The 20,985-nt window shown below is 38.7% G+C and overlaps 1 protein-coding gene across 1 annotated transcript in view; it reads right to left on the bottom strand.

Annotated features, from left to right (window-relative positions):
• Positions 1-20,985, bottom strand: part of MYO1D (myosin ID) — a 337,803-nt gene that overhangs the window by 168,331 nt on the left and 148,487 nt on the right. The window contains exon 16 of the mRNA XM_024736888.1: positions 15,820-16,027. Within this exon, the coding sequence (XP_024592656.1) occupies positions 15,820-16,027 (208 nt within the window). The remainder of the gene's footprint in view (positions 1-15,819; positions 16,028-20,985) is intronic.

Here is a 20,985-nt window from a genome sequence, read left to right as displayed (position 1 = left end):
ACCTGTGTTGCCAAGGGGGAGGGGAGTAGGGCAGGGATAGATTGGGAGTTTGGGGTTAGCAGATACAAACTATTATATATAGAGTGGATAATCAACAAGGTTGTACTGTATAGCACAGGGAACTATATTCAATATGCTGTGATGAACCATAATGGAAAAGTATATGAAAAAGTATATATGTATATATATATACATATATATATATTTAACTGAATCACTTTGCTGTACAGCAGAAACTAATACAACATTGTAAATCAATTATACTTCAATAAAAAAATACAGATCCTCTTTGTAGTACTGAATTTGAATGCAGAGTGATGTCTGGCAACAGTAAGACTGTCTGACAAAAAATACTGAGTATAAATAGCCCTAAATTTTCTTTAGTTATAAATAAACCCCCCCAGAGGAATGACTCCTCCTCAGTCTATATAATGGGTGTGTGTGTGCGTGCACATATGCACACACGCGTGCACACACATGCAGGTGTAGGTATGTCTAGAATTAACAATGTGGTTAAAAAGGAATCATACTGAACATCCTGTTTTGTAACATATATTCTCACTTAACATTTATCATGAGCACTTGATGTTATTCAATTTCTTTATATTGTCACTGTTAATGGCTGCTTAGTTTTCTATTGTAGGGATATACCCCAATTTATATGACTCACTTCTTAACATTTTTCTCCATTATTTTCCACTTTCATGAGAAATACCCAAGAGAAAATTCTTACAACTGGATTTTTACATGAATTTTCTTAGTATAAATTTCTACAAGCATAATTGCTAGATTAGAGGCAAACCCAACTTTTAGATTTTTTGGAAACGCATTGCTAAACTACTGTCCAGAAAGTCCTCATCAATTTACTCTCATGCCAGTAGTAAACATATCATCAACAATACTGTGTAGGATTAAAAGAAAAAAAAAAAAACAAACGCTGAGTATCTGATAGGTGAAAATACAGTTGCTGGCCATTTTTCTTTTTTTTGGTGGACTGATTGTCTGTAGTTCTCCTCAGTTTTCTAGTGAGGTATTTATTTCATTTCTTTGGAAGGGCCTTTTGTACGCTAGAGATTTATACAGTACGCGTGCTGAAATGAAAAAGATCGAGTCTAAAGCCACTATACGTCTCCCCGTAAAGAGAAACTGAATGCTCTAAATATATGCAATAAATAACGATACATTTCCCAGAACATGTTGACTATTGCATCAACGTTTTTTTTTTGGTTAGCAAAACTTAATAGTCCAAGCAGAATGTGTTTAAATGTGCCATGACAAAGATATAAGCAACTTCTGACACACTTAGATTTCTTGGTGCTATAGCAAGAAAAAGACTAAAGTAAACCTCAACACCACAGCCCTTACACTTAAACCACATAAATTCTTTTATATACCTAATAGGATATGAGGATATATTTTGTCACCCATCAAGGGTCTTGGCTTAATGAAATATGTGGCAAAATTATGTACTTCAGAAAGGCCTTTTTAAAAAGGCAGTTTTGAAAATCATCTTTTTTGGGGGGTGATATTTTACGCGAAATATCAGCATTGCCACTAGGTAGTGAATACCCATTATGATATTTTCACCGTTGCCTTTCATATGTGTCACCCAATTACTTCCAAAAGATCGGAGGAAACTTACAGAAAAGGTACATAGACAAGGGGGCTTCCCTGCTGGCACAGTGGTTAAGAATCTGCCTGCTGATGCAGGGGACGTGGGTTCGATCCCTGATCCGGGAGGATCCCGCACATCGCGGAGCAACTAAGCCCGTGCGCCACAGCTACTGAGCCTGCGCTCTAGAGCCCGCGAGCCACAACTACTGAGCCCGTGTGCTACAACTACTGAAGCCCATGCGCCTAGAGCCCGTGCTCCGTAACAAGAGAAGCCACTGAAATGAGAAGCCCGCACACCGCAACGAAGAGTAGCCCCCGTTCGCTGCAACTAGAGGAAACCTGCGCACAGCAATGAAGACCCAACGTGGCCAAAAATAAATAAATAAATATTTTTTAAAAAGTTACATAGACAACATAGTCACCCAACTGAGGATAAAAGAAGGACAGGTAGGCAATGGGTGGGGGTCTCAGTAGGAAGGGTGACAGTCACACTTGAAACCCCAGCTAAGAATGGTTCCTGGATCTGAGTACAAATCTGAACCCAGAGCTTCCTGGAAGCTTCAGCAAATGGGAAACTTAAAGAGTTGCATGGGTGTCATTATTTAATAAGGTTGGTAATTAAATATTCCCTGCACCCAAATGTGCTTTTAATTTTTAAACAATAATTTTTGTCGAGGAGGAAGAAAAATTAATTGCTCAGCAGTGATTCGATGGTATTTTGTTTGGCTTGGCTGTCTTCCTCCAGCCAAGCTTTTGGTGTACACCTCCTATCTATAAGATCTTTCATTTGAGTCTGGGATGGCAATCCTCACTGAATTGTTCACAAGTTTTTAATTTAATGTAAACACCTATTCATTGAATCACTTCCCCTTCACTAACTAATTCCTTACAAAGAGTCAATCTCTTGAGTTCCCAGCAATTAAAAAGAAAAGTGCAATGAAAATGGAGCCACTCTTTTTTTTTTTCCCTTCCGCCACCTATAGGGGCCAGAAAATGTTGTCATGGTGACAACAGCGGCTGGGTTATGAGTGACAGGTCTCAAGAGAGAAGTGTCTTGGAAAGGGAAGATCTCAAGTTAAAAAAAAAGTGGTGAGAGAGAACCAGTGCAAGCTCTTTCACTAAGCGTGGTGGGAGATCAGCTGAAAGGTGTATTTATAACTGGCAAAGAATAAAAGAAGTATTTCCCCCTTTCTTTCAACTAACATAGGAAATGTTTTCCTTCCAAAGGAGAACACATTTCTTTTAAGCAAATCTCAAGCATATGTACATATCTTGGCATAATTACATTTCAAAATTGGGATTCACACTGATGCACCAAATTGGTTGCCTTAGTAATGAGATATCACCCGGGCAACGGATTTGCTGCTCTTTCAGGAGAGCAAATCATCTGCTTCCAACCTACAGGGGAACAGGCTGGGGAAGGGGTGGCAGTGGCTTCTTATTGGCAGTATCTGAGAGGAGATAAATAAGAAACAAATTATTCTTGACATGTCATCATTATTTTCCAAATATGCTTTTATCTTTTTTATTCCTCAGTTGGATGGGAGGAGGAAAAGGGTGGGGAGGGGGGTAGGGAAAAATAAAGAGAAAGAAAGAGAGAGAGAGAGAGAGAGAGAAGAAAGGATGCTCTGTCGTTCTAATGTTAAATTTTTTGCTGAAGCATTTTTATTGCTCTAAAGGGGCTTTGCATTTGTCAATATGTAAATACTAAATGGAGTCAGTTATTGGCTTACATTATAAATCAACAGAAATTTTCTTCACAATAATAAAAATCAATGACTTGTACTGAATAATGTTATTTTATTAGCACTGCTTAGTAATATATGTACGAGTAAGGCTTCAACATTCAATAGTCGTTTATTAAATGTCTTGTAGATGATAAATACTCCTTGATTTCTTCATTAAGAACATACATACTTTCCCATACCTATGTTCATTACCATATTACCATGATTTACCAATAAATGTTCAACATACTTTCTTCCTGGAGGATTCTAGTACTTGGTGTGTTTTTCTTCTCTTCCTGTACTCTGCCTTTCACCCTGATCATCTTTAACATGCTGGTTATTAATAAACCAGTGATCTCCCAACTGCCAGATTAAGTCGGCACTTTCAGTCCTTTATTTCGCTGGATGACTCTATGTTTGACACTGCTGATCATTCCTTCTTACTTGAGATTTGTTACTTCCTCTGCTTCCCTGACTCATACATCCAATATGCTGGTCATCTCGACTCGAATGTCTCAGAGGTACTTTGAACTACGCCCTAAACTATTAGGTTCTCCAAATACGCTCCTGCCTCTGCACCCCTTCTCTCAAGCTGCAGAGACTTTGTACAGTATAGTGTGGAAACAGAATATTGTAAGCCACAACCAAAAACAAACAAACAAACAAACAAAAAAACCCCAATCAAGTCAAAGGTTGCCCGCCTTTACTAGCAGTTATTAATGAGGAACCATGACAGAATGGAAATTGTTGACCCAGGTGCTTTGAGAAGACAAATCCAGAGCTAGCTCTTTACATCTTGTTAGGTAACAGGGGAAAGGTTAGTAAATAGTTATAAACTTGTGATAAAATTCAGCTAAATTTAATTCTGTCACCATGAGTTGCATGGCTGCCATGTATGTTTGCCTCCTAATTGTCCTCATTTCTAAGGAGGGCAAAGAACTCTCCTGTAACACTGAAAGGGCAGTTTCAGTAATTCCGAGGAGTAAGACTAGTAAACATTTATTATGGAAAACGACGTTTGTTTGATATTTTTGTAGACAACTTTGTTCCCTGTTTTTGTCATAGGAAGTTTCGTTTACCCACTAACCTTCGTGACAATTAACCTGCTCTCACATCAATGACCCAGCTCCAATGAACTCAACCTGTATAAATGAATTATGAAATAGAGATTAAGATCTCTGTCCTCCATACAATGGACTTCCAAGTAAAATGTGAACCTAATAGAGTTGTTCTCTGACTTTTTGGCATCTCTCCTCCTTCCAAAAAGCCGTCTCTCCCAGCTCAGGTGGGTGACTCTTCTCTGAGCCCACCTGGCAGTCATTACCTGCTCAACAGTGTCACATTTACTCTACTGCACTGGTTGAGCGCTAACACATCTCCCTTCTGACTCGGCTGTCAGCTTCCTCTGGATGGAGCCCTGTCTTGTTCGTTGTATACCCCTATTCAGTAATGAATGGACAAATCCATGTTTATTACTCATTTAAAATACAATGAATGGATAAAGAAGATGTGGCACATATATACAACGGAATATTAGCCATAAAAAGAAACGAAATTGAGCTATTTGTAATGAGGTGGATAGACCTAGAGTCTGTCATACAGAGTGAAGTAAGTCAGAAAGAGAGAGACAAATACCGTATGCTAACACATATATATGGAATTTAAAGGAAAAAAATGTCATGAAGAACCTACGGGTAAGACAGGAATAAAGACACAGACCTACTAGAGAATGGACTTGAGGATATGGGGAGGGGGAAGGGTAAGCTGGGACAAAGCGAGAGAGTGGCATGGACATATATACACTACCAAACGTAAGGTAGATAGCTAGTGGGAAACAGCCGCATAGCACAGGGAGATCAGCTCCGTGCTTTGTGACCGCCTGGAGGGGTGGGATAGGGAGGGTGGGAGATGCAAGAGGGAAGAGATATGGGAACATATGTACATGTATAACTGATTCACTTTGTTATAAAGCAGAAACTAACACACCATTGTAAAGCAATTATACTCCAATAAAGATGTTAAAAGAAAAAATACAATGAGCGCCCTTCTCCCACCCGTCCACATATCACAGTGCTGGAAAGGACATTAGCTAACCATTTCTTCTCACCTCCTACTGAAAAGACATAATGTCAAAAATATGGTCATCTGACCAAAGGCACATTTTTCTTTATTTCTTTCAATACAAGCCAAGGTCAAGCAGCGTATTTTTGACCATAAATATTCCCCATGAATAAAGCAGTGAGTGGACTGGCACTGGGGGCAACCTCTCTTGTCACAGAGCCATGCCTCCCCCACCCTTCCTGTAATACAGTTTATGCTTTGTCCATAGTCATCCAGACACACCTTTCTCAACCCACTCCTGGCTCGAAAGTAACTTTTACCACAACAAGTAAAACTCTTCTCCTGGAGTATGTATTCTCAGTAAAAGAGAGTCCCTGATCACTTTTCCTTACCGTACATAGGTGAAGAGCTGATTCATACAGGAAACATCAGTGTTTCCTTCCCATCGTAGTAAAGATATATCTTAGTTCACATACTCAATAGTCAATGACACAGCCGTCACTAGGGCCAAATCACCTTCTTCTCTCTCTCTGAGCATGACGCCATCATCATCTCTGTGGCTGGTTTTACAAACTTTTCTTCAGTAGTGTGAGTCATACCTGTTTTTCCTATGAGGAGTGCACACTGAATGATGCTACTGTGGTATAAGTGAATAGTGGTTAAACGTGTGCAGAAGGCTGCACCACCGGGTTCAAATCCCAGCTGTGGGGTCCACTATTGGTGTGACCTCCAGCAAGGCACTCAGCTATTCAAGTGGCTTAAGTTCCCTTTCCTATTAGATGAAAAATACTGGTAGACACTCATTCACAGAGCTCTTATAAAGATTTAGTTAACGTACGTAAAGTGCTCAGAATACTGCCTGCCACTCAGTAAAGACTAGCTACTACATTAGTAGCTTTTTTTTTTTTTTTTTAACTTAAGGGCAAAAGCAATCAATTTCATACGAGAGAGAATTATTTTGCTTTTAGTCTGAGAAATAAAACACTTGACTGGCTTCACAAAGCAGCCGGTGAGCTTTGTTTGAAAATAATGTGAAAGCCCCATAGCTTCATGCTACTACTTGACAAAGTTTCACAATAAACAGTACATCAGGGAATAGGGGCAAATGAATAGCTACACCAGTACAATCTAATTTTCAGATAATGATTCTATTCACACTTTTTCCCTGGTTGGTTTACAAAATTATTATACTCAGACCTATATTAACCTTTGCGATTACTTATAATTAATAGTGATGATATTATTCTCAGTTTCAGAATTTGCTATTTTCATTATACGTTTATGCTTTTATGAGCCACCCTTAACTCTTCACAAGATCCTTCTTGTGACTGGGACTATAATATAACCCAACAATAAGAATGTAAAGTGTTGGTGACCTAAATGGGAAGGAAATCCAAAAAAAGAGGGGATATATGTATATGTATAACTGATTCATTTTGCTGTATGGTAGAAACTAACACAACATTGTAAAGCAACTGTACTCCAATAAAAGTTAATTTAAAAAAGAATGAAAAATGCGAATTTAATAAATGTAAGAACATAAAAATAATATGATTGAGAAAAAACAACCAGGGCAGTTCTTGTGATACATGAGCTGCCTTTTTTTTTTTTTTAATTTTTAAAAATATTTACTTATTTATTTTTGGCCACGCTGGGTCTTCGTAGTCACACACGGGCTTTTTCTAGTTGTGGCGAGCAGGGGCTGCTTTTCATTGCGGTGCGCAGGCTTCTCATTGTGGTGGCTTCTCTTGTTGCAGAGCACAGGCTCTAGGCGTGCAGGCTTCAGTAGTTGCAGCACGCGGGCTCAGCAGTTGCGGCATGAGGGCCCTAGAGCACATGGGCTTCAGTGCTTTAGGTGCGCTGGCTCGAGTAGTTGTAGCACACGTGCTCAGTAGTCGCAGCACATGGGCCCTAGAGCGCACAGACTTCAGTAGTTGCAGCATGTGGGCTCAGGAGTTGTGGCACACGGACTTCAGTAGTTGCAGCATGTGGGCTCAGGAGTTGTGGTACATGGGCTCAGCTGCTCTGCGGCTTGTGGGATCTTCCCGGACCAGGGCTCGAACCCGTGTCCCCTGCATTGGCAGGCGGATTCTCAACCACTGTGCCACCAGGGAAGCCCTCTACAGTTCCATCTTGAATTCCACATAAAATTAGAAATGACAATCACATATCATTTTAGCCTACATTTTGAGTATTTTATTTCACTAACTTGATGTCTTTTCCTCCTTTCTCAGCGTTACATCACCTTTTTTTCTCGTTCACATCTTTTCCACACTTTCTCCTCCACTCATTCCTTTGTTCTCCCGTCCTGCCTTTGAGATTGCACCAATTTTCTTATGACCTAATAATCAAGCCACTACTATCCTTTCAGGCAGACACCAGACAAGCAAAAATAAAATTCTGGGAGCCAAGTGACCCAGGAGCCTGACTGATCTGAACACTGATAGCATGAAGCTTTTGTATTTCCCATATAAACATGCCTGTAATTTCACATGACTATAATAGAAGATTGACAACTGATTTCAGATTCGAGCTTGACTATGGACCCCACAGCTCACGTGTCATGGGTGCTACAAGCTGTGAGCCATATTTAGGATTGAAATAAAACCCGCAAAAACTCATGGCGTGGAGTGTGGAGCAGGTCAGAGGCTAGCATAATTTAAATTTTCAAAGGGTTGGCAGCCCTTGCTGCTGGGGAATTTGAGTTATAATTGTGATCTCAGGGTGACCACAAATTGCTAGAAGAAAAATGATTAGAGCCTGAAGATATTATTTTAAGAAAGAATATCTATGTTTAGTAGCCTTCAGTACGTGACAGAGGAGGGGCCTTGGCCTCTTAACATGGAACACTGGAAAGGATAAAATCTATTCCTAGAGCTAGGATCAAAGCTGTGTGAACTGAATTAGCCCAAATACATAACATAGTGACCAATTAAGATGTCTGTCTATAATCGATTATAGATGCCCTTTAAGAAAGGGCCAATTCCCCCAAAAGAAGACACAATTCACAAAAGCCTTTATTTGTCTTATAAGTGGGTCAAGAAAGCCACTCTTCAAAATCCATCATCTCATTCCATATTTGTTGGTAATGGCCACACAAAAGATGAAGTCTCCCAGTACTTTTCTATCTCCCTTTGAGAATCCATTTTTAATATCACCTTATATGATGATTTTGATCTTGTCCTATGATACCCTAGGATGAGAACATACATTTAAAACTATACATGCACCAAAAAAATAAGGGAGTTTCTTGAGGGGTTCTCTACCCTACTCTTTTTCTTTCTTTTTTTTTTTAATAAACTCTCTCCCTCTTTTTAATATTTATTTATTTGGCTGTGCTGGGTCTTAGTTGCGGCACGCGGGATCTTTTTTTAGTTGCAGCATGCAGGATCTTTAGTTGTGGCATGTGGGATCCAGTTCCCTGACCAGGGATTGAACCCGGGTCCCCTGCATTGGGAGCACAGAGTCTTAACTGCTAGACAACAGACAGAAGTTCCCCCACTCTTTTTCTGAGAGAGCAAAGTATTTAAAACTAAGTGAGTACAGAATATTAGAGAACCGTGATGCTTTGCAGTGCATTTGGTGAGATATTTTCATTAAAAATCAGTTAACGGTTAACTACCAGTTAACAGTGAAAACTATTGTCTTCTTTCAGGATCTCCCCAACCACACAACAAGTAAGTATCTTATTTTCTGGGAATTAATGAATACAACGTATAGAAGATGGATGACAGGAAACACCAGATCAGGAAGGTACAGGATGAAGATGGAAAGAAGCTAAAAGGAAATCAGCTTGGACAGCTCTGTCGCACACAACACACTTAAAACAATCATTACACACGTTGACAGCCCCATGTGTTCGCTGCTGAACTGACTACTGATGTCTTGGCACCTCCCTGCTTAAAGCTGTAATTCTGAAAACTGTAGTTTCTTCAGTGCTGTCTAGAAATTCCACCGTATTTGATTTCTCATTCCAATGTGATGTAAAGAACACACACAAGCTCCAGTGTAGAGGGTGTGTGGGGAAGTAAAGCAACTGCATATTATGAAAGGAAGAGAAGATGATCTTACAAAAAAAGATCCCACTGGCTACACAGCTTCATTTCTTTTAATTTAATGAGGCAAACATGTGGTACTACATCCAGGGCTTCTTAGAAAATGATGTTTTAAATACAGGCACACCTCATTTTATTGCCCTTCACAGATTTTTTTTCTTAATTACAAATTGAAGGTTTGTGGCAGCCCTGCATCTAGCAAGTCGATCAGTGCCACTTTTCCAACAGCATTTGCTCACTTCGTGTCTGTGTCACATTTCAGTAATTCTCACAATATTTCGAACCTTCTTATTATTTTTTTAACATCCGTATTGGAGTATAATCGCTTTACAATGGTTTGTTAGTTTCTGCTGTATAACAAAATGAATCAGTTATACATATACATATATCCCCATATCCCCTCCGTCTTGCGTCTCCCTCCCGCCCTCCCTATCCCACCCCTCTAGGTGGTCACAAAGCACCCAGCTGATCTCCCTGTGCTATGCAGCTGCTTCCCGCTAGCCGTCTATTTTACATTTGGGAGTGTATATATGTCCAGGTTACTCTCTCACTTTGTCCCAGCTTACCCTTCCCCCTCCCCGTGTCCTCAAGTCCATTCTCTACATCTGCATCTTTATTCCTGTCCTACCCCTAGGTTCTTCAGAACCTTTTTTTTTTTTAGATTCCATATATTTGTGTTAGCATACGGTATTTGTTTTTCTCTTTCTGACTTACCTCACTCTGTATGACAGACTCTAGGTCCATCCACCTCACTACAAATAACTCAATTTCGTTTCTTTGTATGGCTGAGTAATATTCCATTGTATATATGTGCCACATCTTCTTCAACCATTCATCTGTTGATGGGCACTTGGGTTGCTCCCATGTCCTGGATATTGTAAATAGTGCTGCAGTGAACACTGTGGTACATGACTCTTTTTGAATTATGGTTTTCTCATCGTTCTCAGTGGTGAAAAACTGAAACCACTTTCTCTAAGATCAGGAATAAAACAAGGCTGCCCACTCTCACCACTATTATTCAATATAGTTTTGGAAGTTTTAGTCATGGCAATCAGAGAAGAAAAGGAAATAAAAGGAATCCAAATTGGAGAAGAAGTAAGACTGTCACTGTCTGCAGACGACCTTCTCATTACTATTATTTGTGTTATGGTGATCTGTGATCAGTGATCTTTGATGTTACTACTGCAAAAAGATTACGACTCGCTGAAGGCTCAGATGATGGTTAGCATTTTTTAGCAATAAAAGTGTTTTCAAATTAAGGTATGTACATTCTTTTTACATATAATTTTACTGCACACTTAGCAGACTATAGTATTATGTGAACATAACTTGTATTGCGCTGGGATACCAAAAGTTCATGTAATTTACTTTACTGCAATATTCGCTTTATTTGTGGTGATCCGGAACCAAACTGCAGTAGCTCTGAGGTATGCCTGTATTCAGGCAAAACACTCAGATTTTAGGTCATCCAGAAAGGGTATTTGTAAGAATGAAAATATCCAGTGCTTCAGTGAGGCAAGGTCTTTCACTCATTAGTTGGTGGGACCACACACTGGCACAATCTTTCTGGAAGCCATCGGACAACAGGTATAGAAAATCTTAAAAGTACGCATCTTTTAACCCAACAATTTTGTGTCTATGAGTTTATTCCAAGAAAATAATCGAGGATGTTTACAAATACTTAATAGTAATAATAGCAGTAGCAGGAGTAATAACAACAGGTATCATTATTGGACTTGGTGTCAGGCGCTGCTCTAAGTAAACAGAGATGTGCCCTGCATGGGACCTGTAAGAATGCATCACTGGAAATACCCAAACATCCAGTAATAGCAGACAGATTGAGGACACTTTAGTAAATCATATTAAGGACTAAGTCAGTTATTATAAATACGTAAATTAAGTGTTGACACGTGTAAAATTATAACGAAAAGTATTATACAATGGTATGTTATGATTTAAATTTATGTATAATATAAAAGAAAATTACAGTTTAAAACTATAAAAGGATTTATATTTTTTCACGATTCTACACGAACTTGTATTGCTATTACTTATGTACTTATAAAACCAATATAATTCTTTGAAATCTAGAGGGTTATTTCTTAAAAAAAGATATTTCTAGCAATTTCAAAAATCCTCTAAAATGTCAAGCATATGACCGAGTATATGAAGAGAAGCTAGATGCACTACACGGATTATCCATAATTCTTGATACCAAGTGGCTAATGATTTAGATGGTGACAGCGGAGAACTAGAAATTTTTTTACGAATCAGAAAGCAACATAGTCTGTATCTCCTCTGCAATCTTTGTGGTTATACAGTTTATTCCTTTAAGAACAATTCATTTTGGAGGCCCTGGTTTTAGGCAACATCACTGATTCTTCCAACTCGACACTGAATCTCTACTAAGGCACAGAACAGGTACTGAAAGCCACGCCCTCACATGTTAAAAGCTATTAAGATGTACCATAATAAACGCAGGATGATTCTGGCATAGGAACTGACCATGGAACAAAATAGTGAGTCCTGAAATAGATTCAAGCATATATGGGCATTTGACATTAGACAAAGGTGGACTTTCAATTTAAATTGGAAAAAAGAGAGGAATTTTTTAAATAAATGGAATACCTGGAACAAAATAGAGTTGGACCCTTACATCACACCATGTACAAAACGAAATCCCAGATCTATACTTTTTTTCTGGAAGAAACTCAAAAACTATAAAGGAAAGGACATATTTCATTACATTCAGTGAAAAAAATTCACATCAAAGAGTATACCATGAACAGAATCAAATGACAAATGACAGCTTGGGAAAAATAGCTGCAACACATAAAGATAATAGCTCCCAGAAATTCCTAAGGAAAAGGCAAACAATCCCAGAAAAACGGGCCACCGATAAAAATGAGTAACAGAGGAAGCAATCCAATAAACACACCCTTGCTAGTAGTCATGAAAATAAAAAATGAAATAGTAGAAACGAGGTAGCATTTCTCACTGATAAGAATGGAAAAAATTCACACACTTGGTGTGTTACCTTTGGATGGTGGGATTTTAGGTGGTTTCCCATGGATTTCCTTATACTTTTCATTATGGTTTGAATCTGTTTTTACAATGAGTGCACTTTAATTATATAATAAAAAAGACAAAGCTAATTTTTATTTAAAAAGGAAATTTAAAAAAATCAATTGTTGGGGAGTCTTGTTTAAATTAGCATCTCCTGATGCTGCCTCTACAGCTTCACACTACATTCCCATAAGGAAACAGAAAAATTGAAAACACGTCACATGGAAAGTTAGGTGACTGATGACCTCTTCCCAGAAACTGAAATTCTCACTAATTTTATGGCCTGTGGAGTTGGTTCGAAGAACATAATGAGTAGATCACGTATACCGTGCTCTAGGATGGTCTGCCTGAGAATTTAGAGGGAGGTCATACCCTACTCACTGCCTTATGGTTAAGAAACGCAAGATCTACACCACAGAGAAGACTGGACAGCTTTCCCTCCAGGGCGCAGGTGATAGTTTTTGAAGCAGCCATCCCTCGTCTTTTAGAATCTCTCTTTTCTAGGTGGAAATTGTAATTTCTCACCAGAAAGCAAGCAGAGGTGCTGTAGAGAGGACTGAGAAAGGACGAGTCCTAGTAGGCGTGTATATCTGGAATTCAACCTTTTCTGTAAGAGCTGGGCCCTGGGGTGGGGAGGGACAGGGTGGGCCCCATCTTTGGCTGACAGAGCTGCAATAGGTGAAAGTCTGTGGGACACTGACAGTTGTGAAAGAAGTAAACAAAATGCCGATGTAGATTTAAGAAGAGGATTCTACCAGCCAACAAGTGGAAAGAAAGTGAGTTCACGGTAGGGTGACTATTGTATCATTTGTTACCCATGCTGGGACACTTTGAGAGTGAAAGGTTTCCTACTAATATTTACAACAGACCACAGTCAGAAACCAGGACTGTCCCAACCAAACTGAGAGGCCAAGCCCTGAGTCTGGTCAGTGTCTTGGATAGGTATGAAGAAGAAAGACAAAGTATCAGATCTGCAACAACAAAAACTCCCACTGGTAAGTAGGGAAGATCAAAAGTAAGGATTTGAATATACAGTAGAACAGATGCATGAAAATAACTCACTACAGCAGACAAAAAACAGAGATTCACCTTGCAAATTTACAAGCTGTCTTGAGAAAGAAAACAGAACGGAGTAAAAGCAGTATTAAAAAAAAACAATTAATAGAAGGAAACTGTTCTAAGATGAAACAGAATTTAGTATTCCACTCCAAAAGTTTTCCTGAGTTCTAGGAAAAATAAATGAACGAGACCAACACTCAGAAACATCTTGGCAATTGGAAGGGAACTTTTATAATCTGCACATGATATAATCTTTTACCCAGAAAAACTAATAGAATCAGCAAATGTGAATCAAGAAACGTTTCATTCTGGATACAGTTAAACCAACATAAGCCAATATTACTTCTCTATACCAACATTGACACGTAGAAAATATAATAAAAACACAATAATAAAAGCACAGCAGCTACAAAAACAATAAAATATCTAGGAATTAACTATGAGTTCTTAAGACCTAAGTCTAAAAGTCAATAAAATGATTTAAATAAGCTTATTCAATACTCTTAAGATGATTTAATATTATAAAAACGTTAATCCTTTAAAATTAAATAACCTATATATTCGATGCAATCCTAATAAAGAGTATTGTCGAATTTAAAGAACTCAATAAACACAGATTAAAATTTATATTACAGAATAAAGGTCTATGTATAGAATAATCAACCTCAATAAAGAAGAATAGAGAAGATGGACTTTTCCTACCATATACTAAAACATACTACAATAAAAACTACGTGGCAGTAGTACGAAAAGAGGCAGATACAGAAATGGAACAGAATAGAGCACTCAGAAACAGAATACATATATATGTATATGTATATATATATATATATATATAAACTTCATACATAATAGAAGTGGCGCCACAAATCAATAGGGAAACAACAGATTATTTAGTATTTAGATGGTATTGAGAAAACTTGCTCACCATATAGAAGAAAGTGAAATTGGTTTCCTAGAGAGAACCACATACATAGATGGATTCTGAATGGATTAAAGACCTAAATGTGAAAGGTAAAACTATACAGTTCATAGAAGAAAACATAGGATAGTACCTTTGTGACCTAGATACAAGGAAAGCCCTCTTAAATAAAATTCCAAGGCACAAAATATAAGGCCCAAAAAAAAAAAAAAGAATCAAAGAACTTGATTATGTCAAAATTAAGGATTCTCTTCAACAAAGCACATTAGAATGCCGACAGAACAGGAGAATATATGTATGGTATCTAAAGTGAATAGAGATTAATGTCTACAATAGTCAAGGAATTCCTGCTAATCAACAAGAAAATGATACCAATTACAGTAGAAAAATGGATAAAAGATATGAACAGGCAGTTTACAGGAAACCCCAAAAAGCAAACAAGCATTTAATGAGATGCTCAAATTCAATGGTAATCAGAGAAACAGGAAGTAGAACAACAATGAGATATCATTATACTTACTAGTCTGGCAAAATTTAGGTACCTGGATGATACTGCTAAGGATGTGGGCACATAGTAACCTCTACATACAAACTGGTGATGTGCAAACTGGCAGATATTTTGGAGAGGAGCCTGGCACTACTTACGCCAATTAGGTCTACGTATACCCAATGACCCAGCCACCTTTCCCCTGATGGATGTCCCAAGGACATTCTCCTAGAGGAACACGATTTCTTTTTATATGCATACATAATTTTTTTACATTAAAATGGTTCAATCAGAAGGTATGGAAATGGGTAAGAGGGATAAAAAGAAATACCTGAGTGACTGAATGAAATGAGAAGGGGCCCTGCACAGATCAGTGATGACAGGTACCACGGTCTTACGAGGACAGCTGAGTCAGCACCGCACACCTTGGCAAGTGCTGGCGGTGGGTCGTGATGGGTGAGGGAGGTGGTCGCACACAGGCTGGCCAAGCTTGTAAATTATAAGATAGAAAAAGTCCTTTATGCAGTTAAGCTGAGGGAAACAACTCAGTTAACTGCAAGAGACAAAAACCAGACTGCTTCAGACATCTCTCTGTTTCTAAATACCAGAAGACAGAATAGCTTCAGAGCTTTGAGGATAAAATAATTTTGAGTTCACGCAGCCCAGTAAGTTTTCCATGTGTGGAGGCAACAGAAAACGCTCTTAAGATATGCATAGATGCCAAAAAGTATACCATCGTGAACATTTCTTGAATCAAAGAAAACATTCAACTCATCTTTAAGAACATAAAAGTAAGGCCTTATCCTTATATGTAAAATATTAAATTACCTTTTGTAGAAAGAGGACAATCCTTACGAGCATCTGGGCACGGAGCTCTTCCAAGGTAAACAATGTTTGGGGTGTTCGAATGAAAATTTTGGTCTTCCCATAAGCTACATCATCCTGAAAGCCACAATGTTTAATCAGTTTCTTGACAGCCTCTTTGTCTGAAGGGAGGTCATGGTTGGGCCAGGTGAACTCAGAGATCATTTTGTACCTGGATGAAAAAAAGAACAGGGCACGGGTTAAGGGAGAAAAACCATGTGGTATCAATAGATGCAGAAAAGCTATCCAATAAAATTCAAGATGCTTCATAGAAAGAAAGAAAAAAAAACTTCTGAGCAAACTAGGAATAGGGGTGAGTTTCATTAGCCTGATAAGAGTCATAGAAAAAGGCTTCAATAAAGTACAACACTCCTTCAATAAAATACAACACTCACTAAACAAGGATTAGAAGGGTATTCCTTAATTTAATAAAAGCTATTTGCCAAAAACTTGCAGCAAATATTATTTGTAATGTGGCAACCTTGGAAGCATTGTCTTTACAAATAGAAACAAGAAAAGGATGCCTCTGTCATGGGTTTTTGAACGGGTAAATGACTGGGGAAGGAACAAAACATCACTTATGAACAATATGACTCGCTTCAAAGGACATCAAGCAGATCTTCAGATAAAGTATCATCGCTAAAAGAAAACTAAGCACAGTTCTGCACATAAGGTCAATACACAGATCATTTGCAATTCTACATACAAGCAGCCAACAGTTCCTCAGTACGTGGCCCTCTCATAGGTTAGTGTGAGGGTGACCGTGAGTCAGACAGTAGTCACAGAGTCTCAGCCTTTTGTAGCCTAATCTCACGAGCGACATCCCATCACTTTTGACACATTCCATTTTGCTAGAAGCAATTCACTAGGGCCAGCCCACACTCACAGGAAGGGGATTACACAGGCATGAATACCAGTAGGTGGGGATCACTGGGACCAGCTTAGAAGGCTGCCTACTGCAGTACTTCTCCTCCACCCTTGGTGCAAAGTTGTTTAATCCACGTAGTCAAATTTAGTAATGTTTTTCACATACTGCATCTTAACCTTAAGACACAGCGAGAAAGGTTTTCCTCACATTCAGGTTACAGAGTAATTCACCTACGGGTTCTTCCAGTACTTATGTTTTCACATTTTACGTTTAGATCTCTGGTCCCTTTGGAGTTTATTTCGATACGGATCCAACTTCTGACAAAAGGCTATTTCCAATATTATTTACTAACACATCTGTCTTTCTCCCTCCGATTTAATATATGCCATTTTATCATATGCTAAACTTTCATATGTACTTCCGTTCATTTCTGGGCTTTCTGGTCTGTTTCATTGCTTTGTCTGTCCCTCGGCCCCATCAGTACTGCAAATGTCTAATTATAGATGTTATAAGTATATTTTAATATCTGGTGGTCTTTTCTCCTTCTTTTCCTTTTTAAAGGTATTTCTAGATATTCCTATGTGTTCATTTTTCTATATGAACTTTAGAGACAATTTGCATAGTTCCAGGGAAAAACAATCACAAAACAAAAGAATCCTTTCGGGTATTTTTATTGGGTTCCCATGTTAAATTCATTAAATTTAGCTTTGACGTTGAGTTGTCCTATCCAAGAACAAGGCGTATCATTCCATTAGTTCAAGTCTATCGTGCCTTTCAGGAGTCTTCATGTTCTTCTCCTAGGGCTTTATACATTTCTGGTTAAGATGCTATGTATCTAAGGGGCATCTGATCCCTTCTTCTTGATGTCTCTCTCTTTTCCTGATTTCCATCTTAGCTTCCACAACAGCACACTCTCCCTAGCTTCCTTCTGTCTCTCTGGATATCTCTTCTCAATCTCATTTTCTGGCAACTCCTCATTCCTGGACCCCCAAATGTTGGAGTGTCCCAGAGCTCATATCAGGCCCCCTTCTCTCTATGTACAACCTCCCACATCGCTTCATCTATTCCATCCACTTTGTTTTTCAACTCATGCATTTACTATCCCAAGCCCAGTTCTCAGTTCTGAGATTCAGACTCACATATCCAATGCCTATATAGACCTAAAGGTGTCTTAAATTCCTCTTTCAGTCCTTCCTACCTCAATGTCCTCAGTTACTAAAGCCAGAATCCTGGGAGTCATATTTGATCCCTTCTCTTCTCTATCATTCCTTCTAATCCATCATCAGGTCTATTGACTCCACCTCCAAAATATATTTAAAATTCAACTATTCTCATCTTTACTGCTACAATCCTAATATACGCCACCATCAAGTTGACTACAGTAGACTCCTAACTTGTTTTCCATTTCCTCTTCAACCCATTCTGCATATTTAGCAGCCAGAGTAGTATTCCAAAGAGCCTCACCTCATCTTTATCTTTTACGCCTGCTTTCATTATTCTACTCCAGTCGCCTTGGCCTTCTTTAGGGTCCTGTAATGCGGTTGCCTCTTTCTTGCTTTGGAGACTTTGCATATGCTGTTCCCATTGCCTGGAATGCTTTTTAATCTACTCTTTGAAAGGCTGAGACTCCTCATAGTCTGTTTTTGATTCTCCTTCAACAACCATCAACCCCCACCCCCATTATTCCTCTCTAGGGCAGCCAGATGGGTTTCTTTTCCTCACACCATTCATCACAGTTTGTAATCATATTGATTTGTGTGTTTGTCTGTTGAATGTCAGTCTATGGGTACCACGAAGGCAGGGACTTTGTTTTGTTCCCCGCTATACACCATGTGCCTATCGTGTTGTCCACCATACAATGAGGAACGAGATATCTACTGAATGAAAGAATGGAAGAAAATACATTTAAAAGTCTAGTCACTTGCCAGATAGAGACAGAAACAGAAACCAAAGAGTTCTAATATGAAGAGAAAGGTAATATTAAGTGACGTCACGTGAAAAAAGGAAATAAAATCTAAAAACTTCCAAATTCATTATAGAACTGTTGATAGAATAAGAGTCAACAGGGAGTAACGGCATTTGTTTAAAGTTTTAGGCGTGTTGCAGAAACTAGAAGCAATCCTACTGCCACACTGCTCAGCTAACACATCAGGGTAACGGCGCCCTTCCCTTCTTCCTGACGGTCAAGGGCATGCCCCAAGTTCTTCAGCAAACCAGCATCCTGAACTTGCAAATTAAAAAGCTAAATTCAGCTGCTTCCTGACAACCCGTTTTACCTCCCTGAAAGACTTCAGCAGCTTTTAAGGTTATCAGTACATTTAAAATCCTTCTCTCTCTTTTTCAATAAAAGAATGAAAATGAAAGTGACAAGTAGAAATTTAGGTTCACAGCTAGCTTACAAAAAATCTGCAGAATCTAAAAGCACAAACTCATTGCAGAAAATGTTACTTTTTCTCCCACCAGGACTGAAAACATTCATCCAATGTCCTACACACCTTCCATCCTACCCCATGTCCCACTGTTAATTAGTTCAATCAGTATGACATTAAAATGTCAGTTTTTCAATGTGAACAAACTCATTTTATGTAAAGTGGCAGATAAACACAGCCTGCAGAGGAGGGATAGGCCATCTTCCCAGAGGCACATCCCACCATCTCATCCAGCACTCTTCCTAGACGACTCTAGTAGAGAGGACCTAATCTCGACTTAGATAGTCATCAACTGGAGAGACTTCAGTCTTTCCACAATTCTGTCTTTTAAAGGGCAAGTTTGACACTTTTATTGTGATTATTAATATGTTTCAATTTTCTCAACTTCTCATTTAATGTTTTCTATTAATTGTGCTTTCTCTTTGTTGCTTTTTACCCTATTTTCTCTCAGGCAGACTGAGTTTTCTTTATGCCATTTTATTCCTTCCTCTGATAAAGCCGCACATTCAGTTGTGAGGCGGTGCACTGTTAAAGACGATAGGTTCAGGAGCCAACTGCCTGAGTTCAGACACGGCTACACCACTACTTGGCTCCGGGACCTGAGGCAAGTTCCTTAACCTTCGTGTGTCTCGGTTTCCTCATCTGCATAAAATGGCGGTAACACGCTCTCCTCATCTGGTTGTCGGCTTTAGGGACAGACTACATGCAGACTGTTTAAAACAGTGCCGGGTACATATGGTGTGAGCACTTCACAATGTCAGCACTATTATTATTATCATTCTGAAAAATTAAATATGTAAAAATTTATTTATGTAAAAATACATACTTTTTCCTGTCTAGTTCATTAACATCTGTAATTCTTCCCATAAGGAGTACAAAAGTCTTTACTTCTCTATATTTCTCACTACTATTTTTTGTTGCAAATGATTACTACAGACTTCTTTTTCCTCCTTACAATCAATACTTGTTCAGATTTCACAAAAAGTTTTACCTACTTATTTGTTCAATGTTGCTTTTTTGCATTCCATATCTTCCTCCTGCATTTATTCTCCCTTTTGCTAAAGTATACCCTCTAGAGATTTTTCAGAGGGTCTATGACCCTCTCAGAATAGTAAACTTTCTGAGCCTATATATGTCAGAAAACGTTTTTATTTTGCCCACACTCTTGAATGATAACTTGGCATGGAATAAAATTCTAAGCATAAACTTCACTCCCCTTCACTGTGAAGATACTGCTCCTTCATCTGTTTACACTGACTGTTGCTGACGAGAAGTCTGATGTCAGTATGAGTCTCGTTCCCTCATAGGTAGTTTGCCTTTCTTCTTGGGAGCGCTAAGCATTTTTATTTATGTCTAACATTCTGAAAGTGAACATAATGTACTTAAGTTTCATTAAAAAACTTCATATGTTTTACACTCAGTGTATTCTTTCATTCTGACCCCTAGACTCCTCTTTCCTTCTGGAGCTCCAGTTAGATGGCTTCTGGCTCTCCTGGATCAACCTTATACGCAGCTTGACCTTTCTTGAGTACTTCCCATCTCTCTTTCTTTGTGATGAGGCCTGGAAGAAGTCTTCAGCTCGATCTTCTAGCTCACTAAGTTGTTTACAGGAAGTTTAGTCAAGAAAAAAGTTTTTCTAATTGTGGTAAACTTTATGTATAGTAAAATGCACACATTTAAGTACACGAATCAGTAAGTTTGAAAAGTGTGTACACCCATAGAACTGACAGGCCAATCAAGATACAGATCATCTCCAAAATCTCAAAGAGTTCCCCCATTGCCCTTCTCCCTTTCCAGTCAACCCCCAACCCAGAGCAAAGCACTGCTCTGATT

This window comes from Neophocaena asiaeorientalis, unplaced genomic scaffold (genome assembly GCF_003031525.2).
Source record: "Neophocaena asiaeorientalis asiaeorientalis breed wild unplaced genomic scaffold, Neophocaena_asiaeorientalis_V1.1 scaffold129, whole genome shotgun sequence".
NCBI classification, from domain to species: Eukaryota; Metazoa; Chordata; class Mammalia; order Artiodactyla; family Phocoenidae; genus Neophocaena; species Neophocaena asiaeorientalis.
This window is presented reverse-complemented; position numbering and strand designations above follow the sequence as displayed.